Raw genomic sequence first — 22232 nt, forward strand, 5'->3', positions numbered from 1 at the left:
TGACATCCGCTCCCTTGGTCTGTATGGAAAGGCTTGGCGTGACTGTTTTCTTTTCTAGGCATCAGTGGATGATTTGTCTTATGTGAAGCATTTGTTCAGACTGCTGCCTTTTCCCCCCTTCAGCTCTGTGTTATAGTCTGAATAAATAATGCACACAAAACTTTGTTCTCCCTGCAACAAGCCAGCCAGCCCGGAGAGAGCTCCTGTGGGGATGTATTGACTAAGGACGCATCACCCACGATTATCCAGAAAGAATTATTGGCTGAGGTGGCTATTGATTTTCTAATAATTTTCTAGCCCTCCCCCAAACTAGTGTCACCAGAGAGGCAGATCACAAATTGAACTGCAGCTGAATTGCTGCAGGGTTGATTAAAACTCATTGTAATTATTGCTCCTTTGCCGCTCAAGCCAGACTGATCAATGGGAGCAATAACTGATATGGTTCTTCAGGAAATGGGCACAAAGGCATTCACTCTGCACCTGCTGAATGGCAGGTATGTGGGAACAGCCAAGGCTGGGTATCAGGTGATTCCCAAGAAAATGTAGTTAAAGACAGAGCTATAATATAATCCAATCAGGTATCTATTTGTTTGGCTTTCTTCTTCTTTTGACATTTACAAAACAAGCAAACTATACAAGGCGATTTGGTCCACTTCTGGTCTCGGTTAACATTTGGAGAGCTTAGGGGCCAAAACAGATGTGGCACAAGAAATATGTGATTGGTTCATCCTTCTCCCTTTTTTTAAAAAAATAAAATAAAAATTAAGAAATAAAGCAGCTGTGGTGGATTCTGATCTCAATCAAGAAAACAACATGGGAAATGGGTTAAATGAACCTTCTTCAGCGCCTGTGCCCTGATCTGCACCTTCCTACTTCTCCAGCAGCTGTATGGCTTGACTGGGAGTCCAGAGTCTGTGAGTTCAAATCCCCGCTCGTGTCTCCTGAGTGTCAAGGGCCAGCTAAAGATCACCCCCACAGTGAGTGGCTCAGGGGTTACATGCCTCACCACCTGTGCAGCCATGGACAAGCTGCAGAGTCCCAAGGAGCCCAGTTGCCCCCCAGCTGGCAGTTGTGGACAAGGAAGGGGCTGGCTTGTGCAGCTGTGGCAAGCTGAGTAGGCCCTAGCCAGCTGGGGAGGACTAGCATCAGCGGCGGGCAATGGTAAACCCCCTCTGAATATGGCTTACCATGAAAATCGTATTCATAGGGTCGCCAGAAGTCGGGATCGACTTGAAGGCAGTCCATTTTTTCCTAGTCCAGTGAGTCTAATCTGAGTACTAAGATTGGATGCAACCCTATCTGAGGTTTTTTATTAAAGGAAAATCTATCTTGGATTTCCAGCACCTCATGAGCGTTTGCCCTCAGCCCATATGTGAGGAAGCTCCATATGATGGGGTAGGTAGGCCAGTCTAGGAGGTGACAAAGGCTGTAAGAATGGCATCCGTGGTCAATGTTAAAAAAACATAGAACTGGGGGTGGTGGGGGAGGAGGACTTAAGGGCAGTTTCCACCATGAGAGATAACAAGCCAAAATTACTCAAGATGAAGGACAAAGAGTCAGCCAGCAACTTAAACTGTGGCGGCCCTGAGAATTGTTGCTGACTATTTAAATATAAACTGTCCAGTCTAAAATCAGGTTTCGGTGGTGAGTGCCAACAAGACTGCAGCCCAAACAGGGCCTCTAAGAAACCACAGGAATATCAGCTTGTTTGGAGGAATCCTAGTTTACAAAGGGAGGCGGCAGGCGGCGGGATGGACAAAATAGTGACATCTGTCCAATGAGGATTGAGCATGCTCAGTGGCCACAGGTTCCACACTGCAACATTTTGTTGCAGGCCCCACTTGGGAACTGCCTAATCAGAAAAAAAGGAAATCAAGTCAAGTTGCAGCTTCCTCCCCAGAACTGAGACAAGTGACCAATAGTTCCTCAGCTGAAGGAAGAATGTGATAGTCTTAGGTTAGTGGAGTATTAGGCATGAATAATGCCATTGATGCAAGTAAGGGCTGGCAATGCTGCTCACCTTCCCAGAAGAGCCACTGATTGGGATGTCACCTGGAAAGGGTACACTCCATCCCTGTCTCCCCCAGCCTGTACAGTCAAGGGGTGTCTGCTGCTGATTTGTTCAAGCTGCCTGCCAGGCCCCTGCTGTTTGTCAGAATCCTCACAGCTTTTTGATGCACGTGGTCCCTAGAGCTGAGATGATTAACTGCTTGCAATTAAAAGACCGAGCATTTGGAAGTGCAAAATAGTTTGGAGATATTAAGTTAATCATGATGATACAGGTTTATTTAACCAATAAATATATTACTGTGGGCCCTGAATTGTTGCCTGCATTCTTTTCCCACACAGCTCTCGTTTGAATTTACTATGGGTCTCTCTCACTTGCGTGCATGCAGATGTACACACAGAGAGAGAGAGAGAATTCAGAGGAGGTGGAGGTGTAAAGGTCCAATGAAGTGTTCAGTGACAGTGGGGTAAAAGGCCTCTAAAATGGTCCGTGCAAACTCATATTTCCATTGATCAAATCAGGGGAACAGGATCATATGGAACTTAGCATGAGTTCTCTCGGAAGTGACTTGGAAGTAAGATTATTGTGGTACAATTCATCCAGTGTGCTTATTATTCATCCCATTTATCATGCTTATCAGCAGTCTCACTCGTCCTCTTCAAGGCAAGCTAGTTGGAGTTTCCATGTCTTAGTGCCTCCGTGAAACTCAGGACGTTTGTCTCTGTTCTGATTTTGTTTCGTTGGTTTTGCTTTTGAGGCTGAGAGCCTGCAACGTATCCATAACTATTCAATAAACTTCACACCCAAAAACTATGCACATACACACTGTAAAGTCTGTGCTGTCTAATTGCATCACCTTGGCCTCATGCTTTTCAACCACAGAAATATGTTCATAGTATGAAACTACAAACACTTAAAGTACATGGTGTTGTCTCAGCTCACTTATTGAATGTAGGAGCATAGATAAGCCTGGCATATTTCATGGTATCTTCAGTTCATTCAACTTGTGCTGCAACCTTTTATCAATTAGACTGATTAAAAACTACTTGGCCAAAAAAGAAAAGAGGTGTCTTTAGTTAATTGGACTAATTTTTATTCTTTTTAAAAAAAAAAAAAAAAAACAGGGCTTGAAAAAAACTTTGACCATCTAGATGTTGTTAGACTGTAACTCTCATCAGCATCATCTGTGATCATTGGCCACGCTGGCTGGGACTGGCAAGAGTCCAGCAACATCTGGAGCACCTGGGGTTCCTCACCCTTGCCACAGAGGTTGGCTGCCATACAGCGAGCAGGAAAGAGAGACAGGCTCTGGTGCTGAGTAGATTTATTGTACGCTCGACGCGTTTCGGAATTTATCCTTCTTCAGGAGCAGTGGAGATCCGTTTTCTTTACTCTGTCCAGGCAATTCACATTCTTTGTCCAGCTCCACACTAAACACAACCAAGTCACTATGGACACCAGCAGCATTTGAGTTTGGATGTGTTTAGTGTGGAGCTGGACAAAGTATTTGAATTGGCTGGATAGAGTAAAGAAAACAGATCTTCACTGCTCCTGAAGAAGGATAAATTCCGAAACGCGTCGAGCATACAATAAATCTACTCAGCACCTGTCTCTCTTTCCTGCCTTCAGTTTGGTGCTTTTCCAATTTTGCTTGGGTAGATGGATCATAGCTAAGTAGTAGAACACATGCTTTGCATGCAGAAGGCACAAATTTAGATCTGACAACTTTCCATTAAATTACTTTTAGCAGAGCTGGGGAAGACTCCTGCCTGGGAGCTTGCCGAGCTGCTGCTTGAGGAAACAGGACAGGGGCAAATGGACTAATGGGCTGACTCAATACATACCTTCCTTCTTTTCCATGATACAGACAGAGGGCTTTGGGTTTGGTGCTGCTAAGGCCTGGTAGCCAGTCCTTTAGGAGCAGTGCCAATGAGCATCCAAAGAAGAAGTTGTCCAAGCAACAGACTGGAGCAGCCGTGGCTGGTGGCCATTGGCACTGGTGGGGCACAAGGCGGAAGCCAGCACCAATGGACAGGCAGAGCCAACTCATTCTAGTTTAGTTCCTGTACTCCTCATGGTTGAATTATACATGACCATTACTGAGACAGAGGAGGCTGACAGGTAGGGCCACACCTTGGGCTGGTTGTAAGTAAGAAGGTAGACAGGTGGGGGCTGACTGAGGGCAAACTGAGGTTGATAGGGGAGTTCCCCATTTGCCCTGATAGACCAGCCTCCACTGGACTGGAGCTGGGAACTTCCGTGATATTCCTAATATGTATGGCTGGGGTGGGGAACCTTTTTCAGCTTGAGGGCTGTGTTCCCTTCTGGGCAACCTTCCAAGGGCCACCTGTCAGTGGTGGGTGGGGCCGGAGGCAAAAGCAGTAGGCAAAGCAATACCTGTAAATTTTGCCTTAGTATGGTAGGTAGCTTCTGCACGCACTCACACACTGCTCTCTGGATGGAGGATCCAGGCAAGCAAAAGGCATCATCAGAGTTCATGGGCACATTCCAACCCAGCAACAACACTCAAGGAGGGTGTGAAGCAGGGCCTGGGGAGAGTTCCAAGGGCCAAATATAAATGCCTGGAGGACCACATTTACCCCTCTAGCCCCGGGCTTAGGTTCTTCACCCTGATGCATGGGGTTGTGGTCACAATTTTTTTTCTTTTTAGGAACCTAGCAAGGTGCCTGGTATTGAGTCAAACCATTGGCCCATCTAGCTCAGTATTGTCCACAGTAACTGGCAAGAGCTCTCCAGGGTTTCAGGCAGGGAATCTCTACTAGCCATACCTGGAGATGCCGATGATTGAACTTGGGACCTTCGGCAACCAAGGCAGATGCTCTACCACTGAGCTTCCTCCTTTCCCAGTTTATTTTATTTTATTTCTGTATTGTGCAACATGGAAAACGTAGCCTTTTATAACCTTTCCTTCACTTGACAGAGACTGTTTATAACCCACCATCATGCATCTCTGGACTGGCTGTTATAGCTCATCCTCAAGAATTCTGTAACACATTTTTAATTGGGAATGTTGTTGGGCTACATTTATTATCTCTCCCCCTCTCCAAATAACTGACCCTTTTCTGATTTATTGTTATTTCTCTCTCTTTCACTTGAAAGAAAATAAGGGTGGAATTGAAGAGATCATTAATAAGGGTGTGTATTGATTTATGTTGCAGGAAGCTTGCTTGCTTTAACTATTTGGGACAGGCAGAGCTTGCTGCGAAACCAAAATTAAAAACATGGGTCACATTTACAGCTGGTAGAAATTAGTCTAGAACCTCTAATAGCTGAGAGACCAGATGCCCAGCTGAATATATACAGATATTTGGATCCTGGCTCCTTACTTTTATATCCCTTTCCACAGAAATTCCCTAGAGCTGGGATGGTGAACTTGTAGCCATCCAGATATTGTTGCATTTTAACTCCCGTCAGCCCCGGTCAACATGGTCAATGGTCAGGGGAAATGGGAGCCGAACATTTGGAGGGGCGTAGGTTCTCCATCCCTGTCCTAGGTATAGACTTTTATACCTAGCATTTCCAGTGTTTCATAAGAACATAAGAAGAGCCTGCTGGATCAGGCCAGTGGCCCATCTAGTCCAGCATCCTGTTCTCACAGTGGCCAACCAGGTGCCTGGGGGAAGCCCGCGAGCAGGACCCGAGTGCAAGAACACTCTCCTCTCCTGAGGCTTCCGGCAGCTTCTGGCTGCGACAATGGACTGGATGAGAACTAACAAACTGAGACTCAATCCTGACAAGACTGAGATGCTGTTGGTGGATGGTTTCTCTGATCGGATGGTGGATATATACCCTGTCCTGGATGGGGTTACACTCCCCCTAAAGGAACAGGTGCGTAGTCTGGGAGTCATCTTAGACTCTTCCCTCACACTTGAGGCTCATGTAGCCTCGGTGGCCCGGAATGCGTTCTACCAACTTCGGTTGGTAGCCCAGCTACGTCCCTATCTGAGTAAGGAGGACCTCTCATCAGTGGTACATGCTATGGTAACCTCGCATCTGGACTACTGCAATGCGCTTTACGTAGGGCTACCTTTGAAGACGATTCGGAAGCTACAGCTAGTGCAAAATGCGGCAGCCAGACTGCTAACAAGAACTAAGCGGTCTGAGCATATAACACCTGTGCTAGCCCGTTTGCACTGGCTTCCAATATGCTTCCGGGCCAGATTCAAAGTGTTGGTACTTACCTATAAAGCCTTATACGGCGCGGGACCACGATATCTGTCGGAACGCCTCTCCCGATATGAACCGGCCCGTACACTACGGTCTACTACGAAGGCCCTCCTAAGGGTTCCGACTCATAGGGAAGCCCGGAGAGTGGTGACAAGATCTAGGGCCTTCTCAGTGGTGGCCCCCGAACTATGGAATGGTCTTTCCGAGGAGGTGCGCCTGGCGCCGACACTATCATCTTTTCGGCGCCAGGTTAAAACCTTTCTCTTCTCTGAGGCATTTTAATTCCTGTTAATTCTAAATTATTATATTTTGATTTTAGACTGTACAGTTTTGTGTACAGTTTTGTGTTATTTTTATTGTATTTTTAATGTTCACCGCCCAGAGAGCTGTTGCTAGTCGGGCGGTATATAAGCTTAATTAAATAAATAAATTAAATAAAATTAAATAAACTGGTCTTCAGAAGCATGCTGCCTCTGACTAGGGTGGCAGAGCACAGCCATCATGGCTAGTAGCCATTGATAGCCCTGTCCTCCATGAATTTGTCTAATCTTCTTTTAAAGCCATCCAAGCTGGTGGCCATTACTGCGTCTTGTGGTAGCAAATTCCATAGTTTAACTATGCGCTGAGTAAAGAAGTACTTCCTTTTGTCTGTCCTCTGTAAGAGCAGAGTCATTGAAGAGTTGCGAGCTTGCCTTTCAGGATGACTAGCACTTTTATCCTCAGGAATAAGGATGTCTGTTATATACTTCATGATAGAAGTGCATAAAGTTCAGCAGGGCATTTAGAAATTGGTTAAAGGTTTTTTCTCTCTCCATCTTGCCTAACACTAGAACTCATGGACATCCAATGAAGCTGAATGTTGGAAGATTCAGGACAGACAAAAGAAAGTGCTTCTTCACACAGTGCAGAGTCACGCTATGGAATTCACCCCCACAAGATACAGTGATGGTCATCAACATGGATGGCTTGAAAAGATAATTAGAGAAATTCATGGAGGTTAAGGCTAGCAGTGGCTAATTGCCATGATGTCTATGCTCTGAATCCATGGTCAAAGGCAGTATTCTTCCAAATATCAGTTGCTGGCAACCCCAGGAGGGGAGAGTTCTCTTGCGCTCAGGTCCTGCTTGTGGGCTTCCCATGAGCATCTGGTTGGCCACTGTGAGAACAGGATGCTGGACTAGATGGGCCATTAGCCTGACCCGGCAGGCTCTTCTTATGTTCTAATGATAGACGAGTGCAAATTAACAGAGGACGTTCATACAGAAAATAAATGTAGGAGGGAAGAAACTTAGCAACCATTGTGAGCACTTCAACACAACCTGTTTATTGAGTAGTCATGATTTATTTGCAAGGAAATTAGACAATGTTGGTTGTTTAGTGAGTGTTCATCCTGATTTGTTTCTGAGAAGGTTGGATGCAGTTGCATCAAGTAAGTGTTATCCCACACTTTCCAGTTCATTTTCCCATTGCTTTCTTTATCAGAAGAAGTCTGATATTTTGGGGGAAGTCAGTTTGTTGTGGAAAACCTTCCAAACAACTGTGATTATGCAACCTGAATTTTCTGGTATGTGATTGAATCCTAAGTGAAAATAGTGAGTCTGGAAGCTCCCTAGGATTACACTGGGACTCATACTTGCGGGCCACATAATACACATACCCATTAGTAACACACTTTAGATTTAGTCCCTTATCTTTGGGGCATATTCCCTAATAATAACAGTGCAGTGATTGGGTCCAAGATATTTCATGAGTGACTATTATCTTCCTAGCATGCTCAATGGATTCAGCTCAGGCTTGTAAAACAAGATGGACCATGCTGTACATATCCCTGAGTGCCAGGCGTAAACTATTGATGTTCCTGTAAAAAAGAGTCCTGTGGGTGATGGCATCATTTGGGCCTCTAACTTTGCTTGCATTTTGTATGTGTAACATAAATGCCTTTTCTACAATAGCAGACACCTCGGTGGTATAAAGGCGTTCATTTTGGAAAGAGCAATGTCCTGTCTTAACTGTGTTCCCCTTTACTATATCCTCCTTCCTTTCTCAATGTAGTGCCCTGAGGACTTGAGACCTATGAAGGATGGCACTGGCTGCTACGACTACTCCAAGGGGATTGATTGCTCAGACGGCTTCAATGGTGGTTGTGAACAGTTGTGTCTCCAGCAGACCCTCCCTCTCCCATTGGACCCTCTGTCCAGCACCATCCACATGTTCTGCGGGTGAGTCTCCTGGCTGTTGGGTGGTCCAAACTGAACTGATTGCAGTCTCAAAGCCTACTGTGTACTCATTCTTTCGCGGGCCCTGTCCTGTGTGGCTGATCAGACGTGATTTGGAAGCTCAGTCAAACTCAAAGCTCTCATTGAACTGCACTATATTATTGATTAATTCATTTGATCATTGGCATTTTAATAGGAACATAGGAAGCTGCCTTATACCAAGTGAGACCCATTGGTCCATCTAGTTCAGTATTGTCTACACTGACTGGCAGTGGCTCTCTGCAGGATTTCAGGCAGGATTCTCTCCTAGCCTTACCTGGAGATGCTGGGGATTGAACCTGGGACCTTCTGCATACAAGGCAGAGGCTCTACCCCTGAGCTGCATTCCTTCCCCCAAATTCTTCTCTTCAGCCTACCCCCCCCCCACACCCATCGAGAGGCTGGCAAATATTAGTGAGAAGACACTCCTGCCCTCTGGCTTGCAATCCAAAAGGCACTACACAAAAGAAAAAGGAACTGGGAAGAAGTTGAGGGAAAACAAGTTCAAGCACTAAGTCTTAGGCTGTGTATGCACCTTACATTTTTAAAGCACATGCTTTTCCAAAGAATTCTGGGAACTGTAGTTTACCCTTCACAGGGTTCCCAGCACCCTTAATAAACTACAGTTCACTGGATTCTTGTAGGGAAGTAATGTGTTTTAAATGTATAGTATGTGCATAGCCTTAGTTGCAGAGCTGTTGCAGTAAATAAAAAGAAGAGAACAAACTGAAGAAGAGTCAAAAGTTGCTGTTCTTTCAGTAGAGCCAGCGGTGAAGCCCCTATAGTCCCATCTCTCTTCCTGTCTCGCAGCCTGATGGAATGGCTGCTATAGTGAAGCCCCTATAGTCCCATCTCTCTTCCGGTCTCGCAGCCTGATGGAATGGCTGCTATAGTGAAGCCCCTATAGTCCCATCTCTCTTCCGGTCTCGCAGCCTGATGGAATGGCTGCTATAGTGAAGCCCCTATAGTCCCATCTCTCTTCCGGTCTCGCAGCCTGATGGAATGGCTGCTATAGTGAAGCCCCTATAGTCCCATCTCTCTTCCAGTCTCGCAGCCTGATGGAATGGCTGCTATAGTAGATACTGTTGCAGGAGGAGCTTGATAGTGGTCCTTCTGGACAACCTGTTTATAGAGCAGGCATCCTGATTTGCTTGTGCAAAGCTTTTGCAGAGGTTAGATTATGAGCTCCTCCAGACCGTTTTGTTTTGTTGCAGGTCTGTATTTTGCAGCATGTCTTTGGTGCAGTAATAGGGCACTAGTGTTGGATTTATACTGGAGCATCCACACATCATTTAGCTGTGTTAGTTGTTCAGTGTGGTGTAGTGGTTAAGGTGTTGGACTACGACCTGGGAGACCAGGGATCAAATCCCCATACAGCCATGAAGCTGACTGGGTGACCTTGGGCCAGAGGAAGGCAATGGTAACACCATCTCTGAATACCGTTTACCAAGAAAACCCTATTCATACAGTCACCATAAGTCGGAATCGACTTGAAGGCAGTCCATTTCCATTTCAGTTGTTCAGTGAAGCTTCCCCAGTGTTAACACAGTATTGCTGTCTGGAGGGGCACTCTTCCACTCTAGTGCAGCAAAAATGGGCAAAAAACCAAACAACCCTGGAACATTGGTGGCATAAAGCGTTAAAAGAATTTCAGCAGGAAGTTATAGGACATGCACTGGATTGGAAATGAAGCTGTATGTCTACCTCAAAACTTTTGCAGGCACTTTTACAGAGATTGAAAGTGGGATCCGATATAATTGCCCCAATTCCACCATGAACACAAATCATCACTATTAATGCATAATAAAGGGGACATCTGCAGGGCCCCTATATCTGGTCTTTACTGAGCATTCATTCTGAATTGTTTGCAGTGTGATTATACAACAATGAGCATTCATTCTGACTTTCTATTAGTCATTTGTTCATCCCATACTTTTCAATGTGTTGTCACTTTCTAAACCATAAAATGTCTGTTTTTGTTGTTGTTTTAAAGTGGATTTGTTGTGGCAGAGTGACAGAGCACTTTAAGCTACCTTTACTTGCACCAACCTAAAGTTCTGGTATGCAACTGAATCACTCCCACAAAATGCTGACAGTCTGGAGGCACCTTTAAATTAGCAAATGCATGGAATGTAACCTTCAGTCCCAATTGCCTTTCTTCTTTTTCTATGGCAGCATTTGGAGGGGAGTGTTCTTGAGCAGAAAAGTGACAGGTGCAAAATGGGCTGAACGCTGTTTCCCAGGTGCTTCTGTCTCCCAAATCATGCCCTCTGGAAACTGCTTTAACTTAGGAGGGCAGCAGCCAGGCCTTTGTTACATACATTTGTTTGTAATGTGTATTTGGGCCTTTATTAAATTGTGCACTGGGTTCACTGAATCCTTTCTTCCAGTTGCAATATTTAAGTATGTCACAGAATTTGAAATACATATAGGATTCAGCCAAATTGTCATGGGTAAATGTTTTTGGAATGAAAAAAAAACAAGCTTTGGTGGGTCTGAAATGTTTTCCTCAAAGAGCTTCCACAACCTTTCTGTTTTCACATTTTTCACTACCTAATGTTTTGCCACATTTTTCTTTAAAAATGATAATAGTTGCTAGCAGCATGATCCAGCCAATCAGTGATTGTGTATATCAGTGGTTCCCAAACTCCCCCTCCCCCCCATAGACCGCTTGAAAGTTGCTGTGGGTTTTGGCAGTCCACTGAATTTTTCTTCTTCTGCCTGTTACAGCAGTTGTAATGCACGGTGCTAGATTCTGTATGTTTTTTCTAAAAAAAACATCTACTTCATTTGTTCTCTTGTATTTTATCCCAATTGTAATACCATAAAATGCAGTATAAGAAATAAAAGAAATACAAATACAGTTAAAGATCAATATGGATATTTAATATGATGAATGTGTTGTCTGCCATCTTCAATCAATAATACACTGTGGACCACTTGAGTGAAGCTTGTGGACCACCGTTCAGGAACCACTGGTATATATGACAACATCACAAAGCCAAATCAATGCAGACGGGGGAATATTTTGACCCTGTTCAATTCCCCTCCCACACACACACACACACACATTATAGCAGAAATAATTTCACATTTCACTGATGGAAAACTCTTTTTCATGAAATGTCACACTAAAGTCAGGATCATTCCGTCCATGGTATTCCTGATCTCTATGTATGGATGTGAAAGTTGGACAGTGAAAAAAGCAGATAAGAGAAAAATCAACTCATTTGAAATGTGGTGTTGGAGGAGAGCTTTGTGCATACCCTGGACTGCGAAAAAGACAAATAATTGGGTGTTAGAACAAATTAAACCAGAACTATCACTAGAAGCTAAAATGATGAAACTGAGGTTATCGTACTTTTGGACACATAATGAGAAGACATGATTCCCTAGAAAAGACAATGATGCTGGGGAAAACAGAAGGGAGTAGAAAAAGAGGATGGCCAAACCAGAGATGGATTGATTCCATTTAGGAAGCCACAAACTTGAACTTACAAGATCTGAACAGGGTGGTTTACAACAGATGCTACTGGAGGTCGCTGATTCATAGGGTCACCATAAGTCATAATTGACTTGAAGGCACATAACAACAACAAATCCTCCCTCCCGTTTGAGTTGCCTCATTTTGGCAATAACTAGGCTTCTAGATGGGAAAGATGGAAAGAGGGGGTATGTGCTGGATAAGATATGGGACTAACAATTAAGAGGCACTGGGAGCAGGCAACAACAGCTGCTGCCTTTCTTCTGCCCTCCCCCATCCACTGGTAGCTTCTCCTAAGACCCCACATTCAGCTTCTGTGTCTTCAGTAGAAAGACAGTAAGGGAATGTCTTGTGGGAAGGGGAGTACCACTTCTGGGAGTGGTTAATGCTGTCTGTTGAACCTTGGATATGTCGCCATGAAAGGGGGTCTAGAAGTGACTGTTAACATGGCCACTCTTGCCACCTACCAAAGCCTCGTACTGTTTTGTTCCATCTGGAGCCTGTCACTTTCACTTATTCTATCCCCTGTGTGCGTTGTCACTCTGAAGTCACATTGGCAGGAGAGGGGCCCACACAGCTATCAGTGTGTGGTTTACATGTGGCTTGGTCCCAAACTGTGAATCCCTGTCTTTGCTAGGGACAGGGATCTTGCCTTTGCGGTTAAGGATGCAAGAAACATCCTTTTGATTTTCAGAGGAGGGAGAGGTGCTGGGTTGCCTCATCCCAGTTAACCATGGTTCTCCGGGGAAGAAGGCCACTGGGCTGTTGCTACATTCTCCTTTCCTTGCGGTGTCAAAATCCCCACAAGTTTTACTTGCTCCGTCACCTTGTGGTATCTACTACTGTTGCAATACTGTTTTGACCTTCAGAGGAATGTGAGGTGTGGATTTGTGCAGCAGAGAAGCAAATTCCGAAAAGTAACTCCAAGGAACATCTGTCAATTCCTGACACATCCAGGTGCTCAGACAGCAGAGATTGTGCTGTGTTCTAGCTCTCCGTGGCTCCCTGGGGCTTTGGGCTCATCAACTACTTTTTTGTGTGTGTGTGTTGCTTTATTCCTCAGCACAGAAAAGTAAAGAGGAAAGTGCTTCCTGTGGGAAGGCTGATGGCTCCAGTGAAAGGTACTGAAGCTGCCAGCCCATCAAAGTTCTACTTTCAAATCCAACAAGGAAAGGATTGCATACTGTTCTGATTCCATGCTGATTAGCACAGGAGCACAAGAACTGGCACACCATCAATATTTTCCCCTGTGAACCTTTCCCTCATGTATATAAAATAGTGCAGTTTGGATCAATGAATTACTCAGTCACCTGACTAATATTTGTTCATTTGGGTGATGGTAGCCCTAATAAGTTGGAAATGGGGGTAGAGAAGAGAATGCTCAAACATAAGGACAAATGTTTGATGTAAAGGGTGGGGTAGGTCGGACTAAGTCTGTTTCCCCTACTATTGCTTTGGTGGTGGTGGTGGGTCTTCTGTAATGGGTGGCCAACCATTACAGAATGGTTACAGCTCCCATCATCTCTGACCATTGGTCGTGCTGGCTGGGGTTAGTGAGAACTGGAGCCTCACAATATAGGGAGGTTCACAGGTTTCTTGTCACTGTTCTGTTAAGGAACATATTGTGTAATGGAAATGGAAATGGACTGCCTTCAAGTCAATTCCGACTTATGGCGACCCTGTGAATAGGGTTTTCATGGTAAGCGGTATTCAGAGGTGGTTTTACCATTGCCTTCCTCTGAGGCTGAGAGGCTGTGACTGGCCCATGGTCACCCAGTAAACTTCATGGCTGTGTGGGGATTTGAACCCTGGTCTCCCAGGTCGTAGTCCAACACCTTAACCACTACACCACACTGGCTCTCGTACTGTGTAATGAACACATAAAATAACACTGAAAGGTTTAGTTAGTTTAGGGTATTAGTTGCTGTCCATGGTGCTGAACTCAGATCAGATTACTCATTTGCACAAAGGTCTGCTCAGGGGATCACCCCTGTGTGTGGTATAATGTAGGATAGGTGTGCTCTTAAAAATCCCGTGAGCAGTTTCTGTGTGCTGGGATTTCTGCATCAACCATGTAGCACTGAGGGTATTTCCCAGTGTAATTGTTTCTTCTACAGGAGGGCTTTTGACATGCTTCTTAGGAATGCATGAGGAAAGCCTTGCATCAGCACTTGAAACTCCATGTGGCTTTTGTTCAAGAAGCATTTATAGAAAGTAATATCCTGTTTGTTGATCTTTCCTGAAACATTTTAATGTAAGAATTTATGCAGATTGGCTTGTTGTTTGCTTCATAGTAGCAATGCTTAACATTGGTGCAACACTTTCAAGTGTTCGGTGTGCTTCAAATGCATTGTCTGGTTGTAATACTTAAAACATTCTTGTAAAGCAAGTTGCTGTTTTCTCTCTCGTATTACAGATAGGGACTCTGAGGTAGGGAAACAATGACTTGTCTAAGTCTACCTAGTGATTTAATGGCAGAGGCAAGATTCAAGCCAGGGACTTCCTGACAGTCTCTTTGCTACTATGCCAAGCCAGCTCTTATTGTCTTAGTTATTGCCATTCAAGCACTTGTTTTATTTCTGTAATGTTTGATTTGGTTTTCTTTGTTGAAACCCACCTTTCACTTTTGAGTTTTTGTGCCCATGCTGTAACATGTCCTGTGGTGCGTTTGGGCTATTCAGGGATTTTTACAAGACCTCTGCTACCAAAATGCAAAATATGTGTCTGTTCCGTATTGTTTTACCCAGAGTTAGCGGATAGGGCTCCAATATGCTGGCAGGGGCAAACACTGATGCCTGCCCAAGGGCGTGCTTTTGCATCTCCCACCCCACCCCTCAGTACTCTAATCAGCTTCAAAATTCCCTTAGCTCAGTCTTGCTCCAGGGCATTATGGGAAATTAAAATAGTGGCTCCCATCGGCCTAAATTTGATTTGAGCTCTGCTGCTGCTAATCCTACCATGGTCCACCAATATAGGAGGTTCCCACTAGAGCAGCCTTTCCCAACTAGTGGGACACCAGATGTTGTTGGACCACAATTCCCATATTTCCTGACCATTGGCAATGCTGGCTGAGGCTGATGGGAGTTGTGGTCCAGCAACGTCTGGTGGCCCACTAGTTGGGAAAGGCTGCGCTAGAGGGTACTTTACTGAGGGCCCCACAGTCTTGGTGTCAGTTCTGGTTTTAGCCAAGCTTCAGAGAGAGAGAGAGAGATGGTCCCTTACACTGTTACTGCTTATTTGCAGGAGCAGGTGGCCTCCTAGGTACATCAGACTTAATATGAATGCCACTCTTTAATGAATGCCTCTTTAACCTAACCCTCCCTTGACAAGGTACACCATAATAGAGTTTAGTCAGGACTGACTTTGGTAGTGTCACTGATTTTTGTGTGTTTGGTCCTCAGCTGTGTCGAGGAATATAAGCTGGCACCAGATGGCAAATCATGCCTCATGTTGTCAGACATCTGTGAAGGCCCCAAGTGCCTCAAGCCAGATGTGAAGTTCAACGACACCCTCTTTGGGGAGATGCTGCATGGCTACAACAATAGGACCCAACATGTCAACCAAGGACAGGTCTTCCAGATGACCTTCAGGTATGTTCTCTTCTTCATTTCTCCACCAGCCTTTGCTGTTAGCAGTACATATTAAATGCATATAGAGAGGTGTGTTTGTGTGTGTGTGTGTGGAGCAGCTGAAAGTTCCAGTGTTCTGCAAAGGAAGCCAGATCCAATGGTTGGAATAAGCATTTTCTGGAATTGTGAATGAACCCATAATGTCCGCATAGCCCAGATCTTAAGAATTGTATCCAATGTTAGTCCTACTCAAAGTAGACCTGTTGAAATGGATGGACATGTGTAATAGAGTCATTAATTTAACTGGTCTAGTCTGAGTAGGACTTAGTTGGATACAACCCTGTGAGTTTGATAAGTATTGCAAAGTTGTGCTTTGACTGCAAATGCAAGGAGGACTGGAGAAGGAAAGTTATAGCTATTATAATGTGTGCGCACATGCGGAGATATGTGCGTGCATATAGTTTGTATAGGGTAAGTTTGGAAGCATCAGTGTGCCTGACTTAATTTCACAAGTCAAAGTTCATTATCCCTGCAGGCACCGGTTAGGTGTGTGTGTTTGTGTGTGAAACATGACGTTTGTTAGAATTTTGCAAAAAAACCAACCATGATATGGACATATACATTACAACCACCTGCCCCCAACCACAATTCCAAGCCTTATCTGTTGTCCTGATGGGAGCGCTGATCTCAGGTGAAGGGAGGGTACCTTGTACAGCTCCGTGCAAGCGCAGACTGAATACTGCATGAGAGCAGTGCTGGAATGTTGCTTCAACAGTAGTTGCTCTGTCTCAGTAGTTAGTTCCACATTCCCTCAGAGGTGCCACTTCATTTAAAGGTCCCCAGTAGTCTCAATCGGTCATTTACTGCAAGACTGAGGGAAACTTTGCTTGCACTGCAGATTTTGAGATGGAGCCCTCTGAAAGAGGAGATAAATGACATATTTATTTATTTATTATTTATTTATTATTATTATTTTTTTATTTATTAAATTTATATACCGCCCGACTAGCAATAGCTCTCTGGGCGGTGAACATAAAACATAAAAATACAATAAATAACAAAACAATACTAAAATACAAGCAACAATCCAACACAGTAAACATTTTTAAAATTAAATCAGTATAACTTAAAATGCTTCAGAGAATAGGAAGGTTTTGACCTGGCGCCGGAAGGAGAGCAGAGTCGGCGCCAGGCGTACTTCCTCAGGGAGACTGTTCCATAGTTCGGGGGCCACCACTGAGAAGGCCCTAGATCTTGTCATCACCCTCCGGGCCTCCCTGTGAGTTGGAACCCGGAGGAGGGCCTTCGTAGCAGAACGTAGTGCACGGGCCGGTTCATATCGGAAGAGGCGTTCCGCAAGGTATCGTGGTCCCGCACCGTATAAGGCTTTATAGGTTAATACCAACACTTTGAATCTAGCCCGGAAACATATTGGCAACCAGTGCAAGCTGGCCAGAACAGGTGTTATATGCTCGGACCGCTTGGTCCTTGTCAGCAATCTGGCCGCCGCATTTTGCACTATCCTCATGTTGGAGGGGTGCTGCACACATGGCTCTTCTTGTGAACCTAGTAGGTGCCTCAGGGCTGTGGAGTCGGTCTTCGACTCCGACTCCTCTATTTTTCTATTGTCCAACTCCGACTCCACCCAAAATTGCTTCCAACTCCACAGCCCTGAAAAGGGCTGTAAATGTCTTTTTAAATCGGAAGCTCTCGTTGGAACATTTTTATCGCTGCCTGAATATGTGCTGATCTTGGCATCACAGCATTTGTCTTCATCTGGGTCCTGTGTCATACACTGACACACAAAATGTTTTGCATCTTGAGTTATGGTGAAATGCTCAACTACAGCTGACTTCGTGGGAAGCTTCTTTGACATTTTGAATTTATATTTTAAAAAATTGTCAATCAAAATTTATTTTGAAGTCGGAGTCGGTACATTTCTACTGACTCCGACTCCACCCAAAATTGCTTCCGACTCCACGACTCTGACTCCACAGCCCTGAGGTGCCAAGTAGGTTAGGCACTCTTGGCGCTGAGGGCCATCCCCCCTCCCATTCTGGAGCCCCATCCTCATCCACTGAACAAGGGGAATCTGACCCCATGGTCATGATATCTCTATGTTTGCAATTATTCACAACCTCAATTAACAACATGCAATTACAACAATTAGATTGCCTTATACTTGTCCAGATTTATTTATTTAATTGCTATCAGCAAAACTGAGAAAGGGTTCCAGTTTCCCAAATATTTTTAAATGTTTTGAAAACTGCATGCTGTGCTTCCTAACTCTGTTAAGTTCCTGTTTCATTTCAACATTTATTCAGTTAGCCCTCTCTTGCTTTTAAAATTTTAGCTGAATATTTCCATACACTACCAGGTTTGTGCTGAGATTCCACCAGATTTGGCTCTAGGGAATATATCCTGAAACTCACAATGTGAGTATTGCAGTGCAGAGTTCCAAGCTGGAACAAAGGAAGTTAGACTTGGGAAATGGAAGACTGTAAAGTTCTTGTGTACCTCTCTAAGGTCCTCTAAGGAAGGGTAGATAAATATAGTGATTTCATTTTATCTTATATTTTTAAAAAGCTCTCACTGGATGTCTGGTTTAAAGAAGAAGATGTTCAGTGAGACTCCCCAGGCAGTGATCTGGCTTCTGTTTCCCTTTCCCTCTGCTCTTTCAATTCAAATTGGATTTGGAACAGCTAAATTTATTTTAGAAAACAGTTTGGTATCCTCAATCGGACATCCAGACACTTCATTTTGTGGGATGATTAAAATAGGAAGTGAGGCCTTAGTTCCCTATGGTAAATGCTGGCCATAAAGCACATTAGGGTTTATTTTATTTTATTTTTATAACTCCCTTTTCTTTATGGTTGGAGTAGCCCAGTTTCGTTTTTGGATTTTACTGGTGAGCTGGAATCAAAGATAGCAAGAGGCTGCTGCATCAGTGACAGCTGGCGCTATTAGAGTTCCCTGCAAGCCCTCTGCTGATGTAGCAAACCCATACTCTGCTGTCCTCTTCACTAGGGAAAGGTTGTTGATGATGCAAATCTTAAGGCTATTCATGTCATAATATGCAGTGGATTGACCTTGAGAGGCTGCCTGGTGTGCTCACTGGGTTCCTGAATCCCTTGGAGGATAATTAGGGATAAATTCCTTCTGTGTAAATCTATAAAGCAAGAAAATGAAGCAGTCATGCAATACTGGTGGAATCTAATTAATATTCACTAATAGGCAAAAAACCTTGCGGTTTACGAATGTACCTATAGCCCACATATATCTCTATCAAACTTTTAAAAGCAGGGAAATTGGGCAGCTATGGTGAATGCACCAGGGGAGCAGGAGACCTGACCTCCTCTCTGAGATATTGTACTGCCCTACGAATTGGTCAAAATGAAAACACAATTTGGGTTGGTCTTTCACAGTCCAATCCACTTGCTGTGTAGCTTGGAAGAATTTGGTAACATGTACCTTCTGCCTATCCACTTGGGGGAGGAGGAGGAGGGAGGAGGAGAAGGGGTAAGCTCTTTGTACACATTCTGACTGGAGGCAAAGATGGACACTCTTCTGCTCAGTTATCTTTTTTCTCCTGGGCTATTTGTTAAGACTTTGTGTCTCAATTCTTAGTTTCTCTTCCTTCAGTTTTCCAAGTGCAGGAGAGAAATAAATGCAATTTTCCACCCAGAATTACAGTTAAGATAAATGACATAACGGGTTATAAAGCACCCGATGCAGAAGCTGCATACGTATCTCCCTGTGGCTGAAAGCACTCCCCCCCCTTTATCTTGTTTATGCCAAACATCCCAGTTAAAAGTGGCTACCTGCTTGCTTGTATATGTGTAGGGTCATAGCTCAGTGGTAGAGCATTTGTTTTGCATGCAGAATGTTCCAGGTTTGATCCCCAACTTCTCCAGGTAGGGTGATGAGAAAACCCTGACTGAAATTTTGCAGAACCTCTGCCAGTCAGTGTAGACAATACTGAGCTACATGACCAGTGGTCTGACTCTGTCTAAGGCAGCTTCCTATGTGTGTATATGTGGCATCTACATCTGCCGTCTGTCTGGTCTCTGCAGGGAGCTATGGTGTAGAAACGCCATTACATCAACCTATAACAAAGAGACAGGAAGAGATGTTTAATGGAGGAGAAATTATTCACTGAAAGATGTAATTTTCCCAATTTTTGAACAGATACTCAAGAACCTCTCTGAGCATTAAGGGCACCAGCTGTTTGAGAAGCCCTTAATTTGGTGCATGCGAAACATAGCAGGAAGCTGTCTTAATACTGGGGATTAAAAGCCTGTTTTGACAAAACGGGAGTGGGAAGGATGTTATCAGAATAGGGGGCTGGTTCTTTTAGAGAGATTTATAGCTGCTTGTACCCCTTTAGCTCCATGGATTAGTCAGCCTGCTTCCTGTTCCTCTGTAGTTTCAGTTTCCCAAATGAATAGGTTAATCTCAATCCAGTGACTTGCAACATGGCAGGAAAGCAGCCACTCGATGCTGGGGAAATCTCCCCTGAGGACCCTAGGGAAATAGCTAGGCACAGTGGCAGCTTGTGACTCCATGTTTTAGTCTGAACTTCCAAGGACCTCTGCAAGGTGCTTCAGCACCTTGGACGGTTCCTTGAAAGTCTGGATTAAAACCCAGAGCAGATTCCACTGCCCCACTAACATGGAGCCACTAGCCGCCACTGGGTAGGTAGTTGGTCCATCTACCTTAGTATTGCCTGTTACATTTCTTTTAACAGTAGTGTAGACTTTATATACCACTCGTACGTAACCTCTACGCCAGGGGCAGCTAATGTGGTGCTCTCCAGATGTTGTTGGACCCCAGCTCCCATCAGCCCAGCCAGCATGGCCAGTGCTGAGGTGTGATGGGAGCTGGAGTCCAACAGCATCTAGAAGGGAACCACATTGGCTGTCCCTGCTCTAAGTAGTTTACACAGAATATAAAACAGTCATTAAAAATATAGACAGAATTGAATTTTAAAAGCAAACTATCCAAAAAGTATTAAAATATACGTAAAATCATCAGCAGTTAAAAATATACACAATAAAATAAAACCACGTTAAAATTGCATACATATATATTGAAAATGTACACACATACATACTTGTGTGTGAGTGTTCGAAGCTATGTCTGCTTCTGAACACCAGTTGCTGGGAATTGGAGGTAGGGAGAGTGCTGTTGCGCTCTGGTCCTGCTTGGGGGCTTCCTATTGGGGCATCTGGCTGGCCCCTGTGAGAACAGGATGCTGGACTAGATGGGCCCCCTTCTGCCTGATCCAGCAGCCAGACTCTTATGTCCTTAAGGACAAGCAATGCTGCGTATACACCATGCATGTAAGCACACTCCCCCCTAAAGAATCCTGGCTACTGTCATTCTCTCCCACACATAGACACAGTGCTACAATTCCCAGCACCTTTAACAAATGATAGTTCCCAGGATTCCTTGGGGGAAGCTGTGTGCTTTAAATGTATTGTGTTATGAGTAAACAGATGCAGCCAAGTTAGATACTCCAAGAACTACTGTGGAATGTAAGGATTCAGCACTGCTAATACTGGAACCTGAACTCTTTTCAGATGAGGAACTGGAGGGAGTAGGAACAGCCCTTCCCCAAGCAGTTCTCCACATTGACTCTAAGGAACTGTCAGATCAAGACTTCCCTGCCTCCAAACTGGAGGCCTACACAGCTTCTGCTCCCTTCCCCTCCTCCCCACACACTGGGTCACAGAAGTCCAGAAGACAATGTGCAAGAAAAGAGCTCCAGGGCCACCAGCAAAGAGCTCAGCAGGTTCACATAAGGCTACTTGGCAGGAGGGAGAAGTACCTGTGAGCCAGATCAAGGTGCGAATGAGAGCTAGGAAGGGGTCCAGCCTCCTTTCCCTAGGGAACAAACATAACCCCTTGGCAGGGCATCTGCTTTGCTTGCAGAAGGTCCCAGGTTCAGTCCCTGGCATCTCCAAGTAGGGGTGGGAAAGACCTTTGTCTGACTGCCAGTCAGTGTAGGCAATACTGGGGTAGATTTGCTTATTTCCTTTATATCAATATATCAGTATATCAATATATCAATATATCAATATATCAATATATCAATATATATAGCAGGCAAAGAACTCAAATCAACACTGGCCTTTTAGGCTGACAGAATGCTTCTGAAGTGGCCCCGGCCAACAGATCCCATCCCTGGCCCTTATACATTCTCAGTCTGAGCTGCTTCACTGCCAAAGGAACAACTCCCTTAGAGCTCCAGCCCCTGGGAAAACCTTTCTAAACCAGAGAAATGGACAAGGGAATCAAGACAATGGGTGATATTGTTTTGTCTGGTGTGTAATCTTCTAAAAGCAAGGTGTGGCTGCTCTGACTGACTAGAGAGAAGCACGCAGGGAACTTTGTTTGGCGTCTCCTGCCCTCCTTTCCGGCCATTCCTTGTTTCTGTTTCCACAGGGCTGTGTTCAGCTAAATCATACTCAGAGTACACCCACTGTGCCTAATGAACCTGCCATGTCCATTAACTTCAATGGGTCAGCTCTGAGTAGAGCCGGCATTGACTATCCCTCTACATTTTCCCCCACTTACACATTTTCCATTATCCCCACCACACACAAAAAAGTGATGCTTAATCTTTCAGTTTCTTGATGTACCAGATTACTGTTCCAGGTTATGCCTCCCCTTGTGCTACTATTGCGTTGTGTTGCGTTGCATTGCATGCAGTCGGGGTGGGTTGA

At 44.6% G+C, this 22232-nt stretch overlaps 1 protein-coding gene across 6 annotated transcripts in view; it reads left to right on the top strand.

Moving 5' to 3' along the window:
* Nucleotides 1-22232, top strand: part of ASTN2 (astrotactin 2) — a 773365-nt gene that overhangs the window by 478202 nt on the left and 272931 nt on the right. For all 6 annotated transcript variants that reach the window (XM_061604310.1, XM_061604311.1, XM_061604312.1 and 3 more), the window contains 2 exons: nucleotides 8249-8415; nucleotides 15337-15525. In XM_061604310.1, the coding sequence (XP_061460294.1) occupies nucleotides 8249-8415; nucleotides 15337-15525 (356 nt within the window). The remainder of the gene's footprint in view (nucleotides 1-8248; nucleotides 8416-15336; nucleotides 15526-22232) is intronic.

The sequence above is a fragment of the Rhineura floridana genome, chromosome 20 (assembly GCF_030035675.1).
Source record: "Rhineura floridana isolate rRhiFlo1 chromosome 20, rRhiFlo1.hap2, whole genome shotgun sequence".
Lineage (NCBI taxonomy): Eukaryota > Metazoa > Chordata > Lepidosauria > Squamata > Rhineuridae > Rhineura > Rhineura floridana.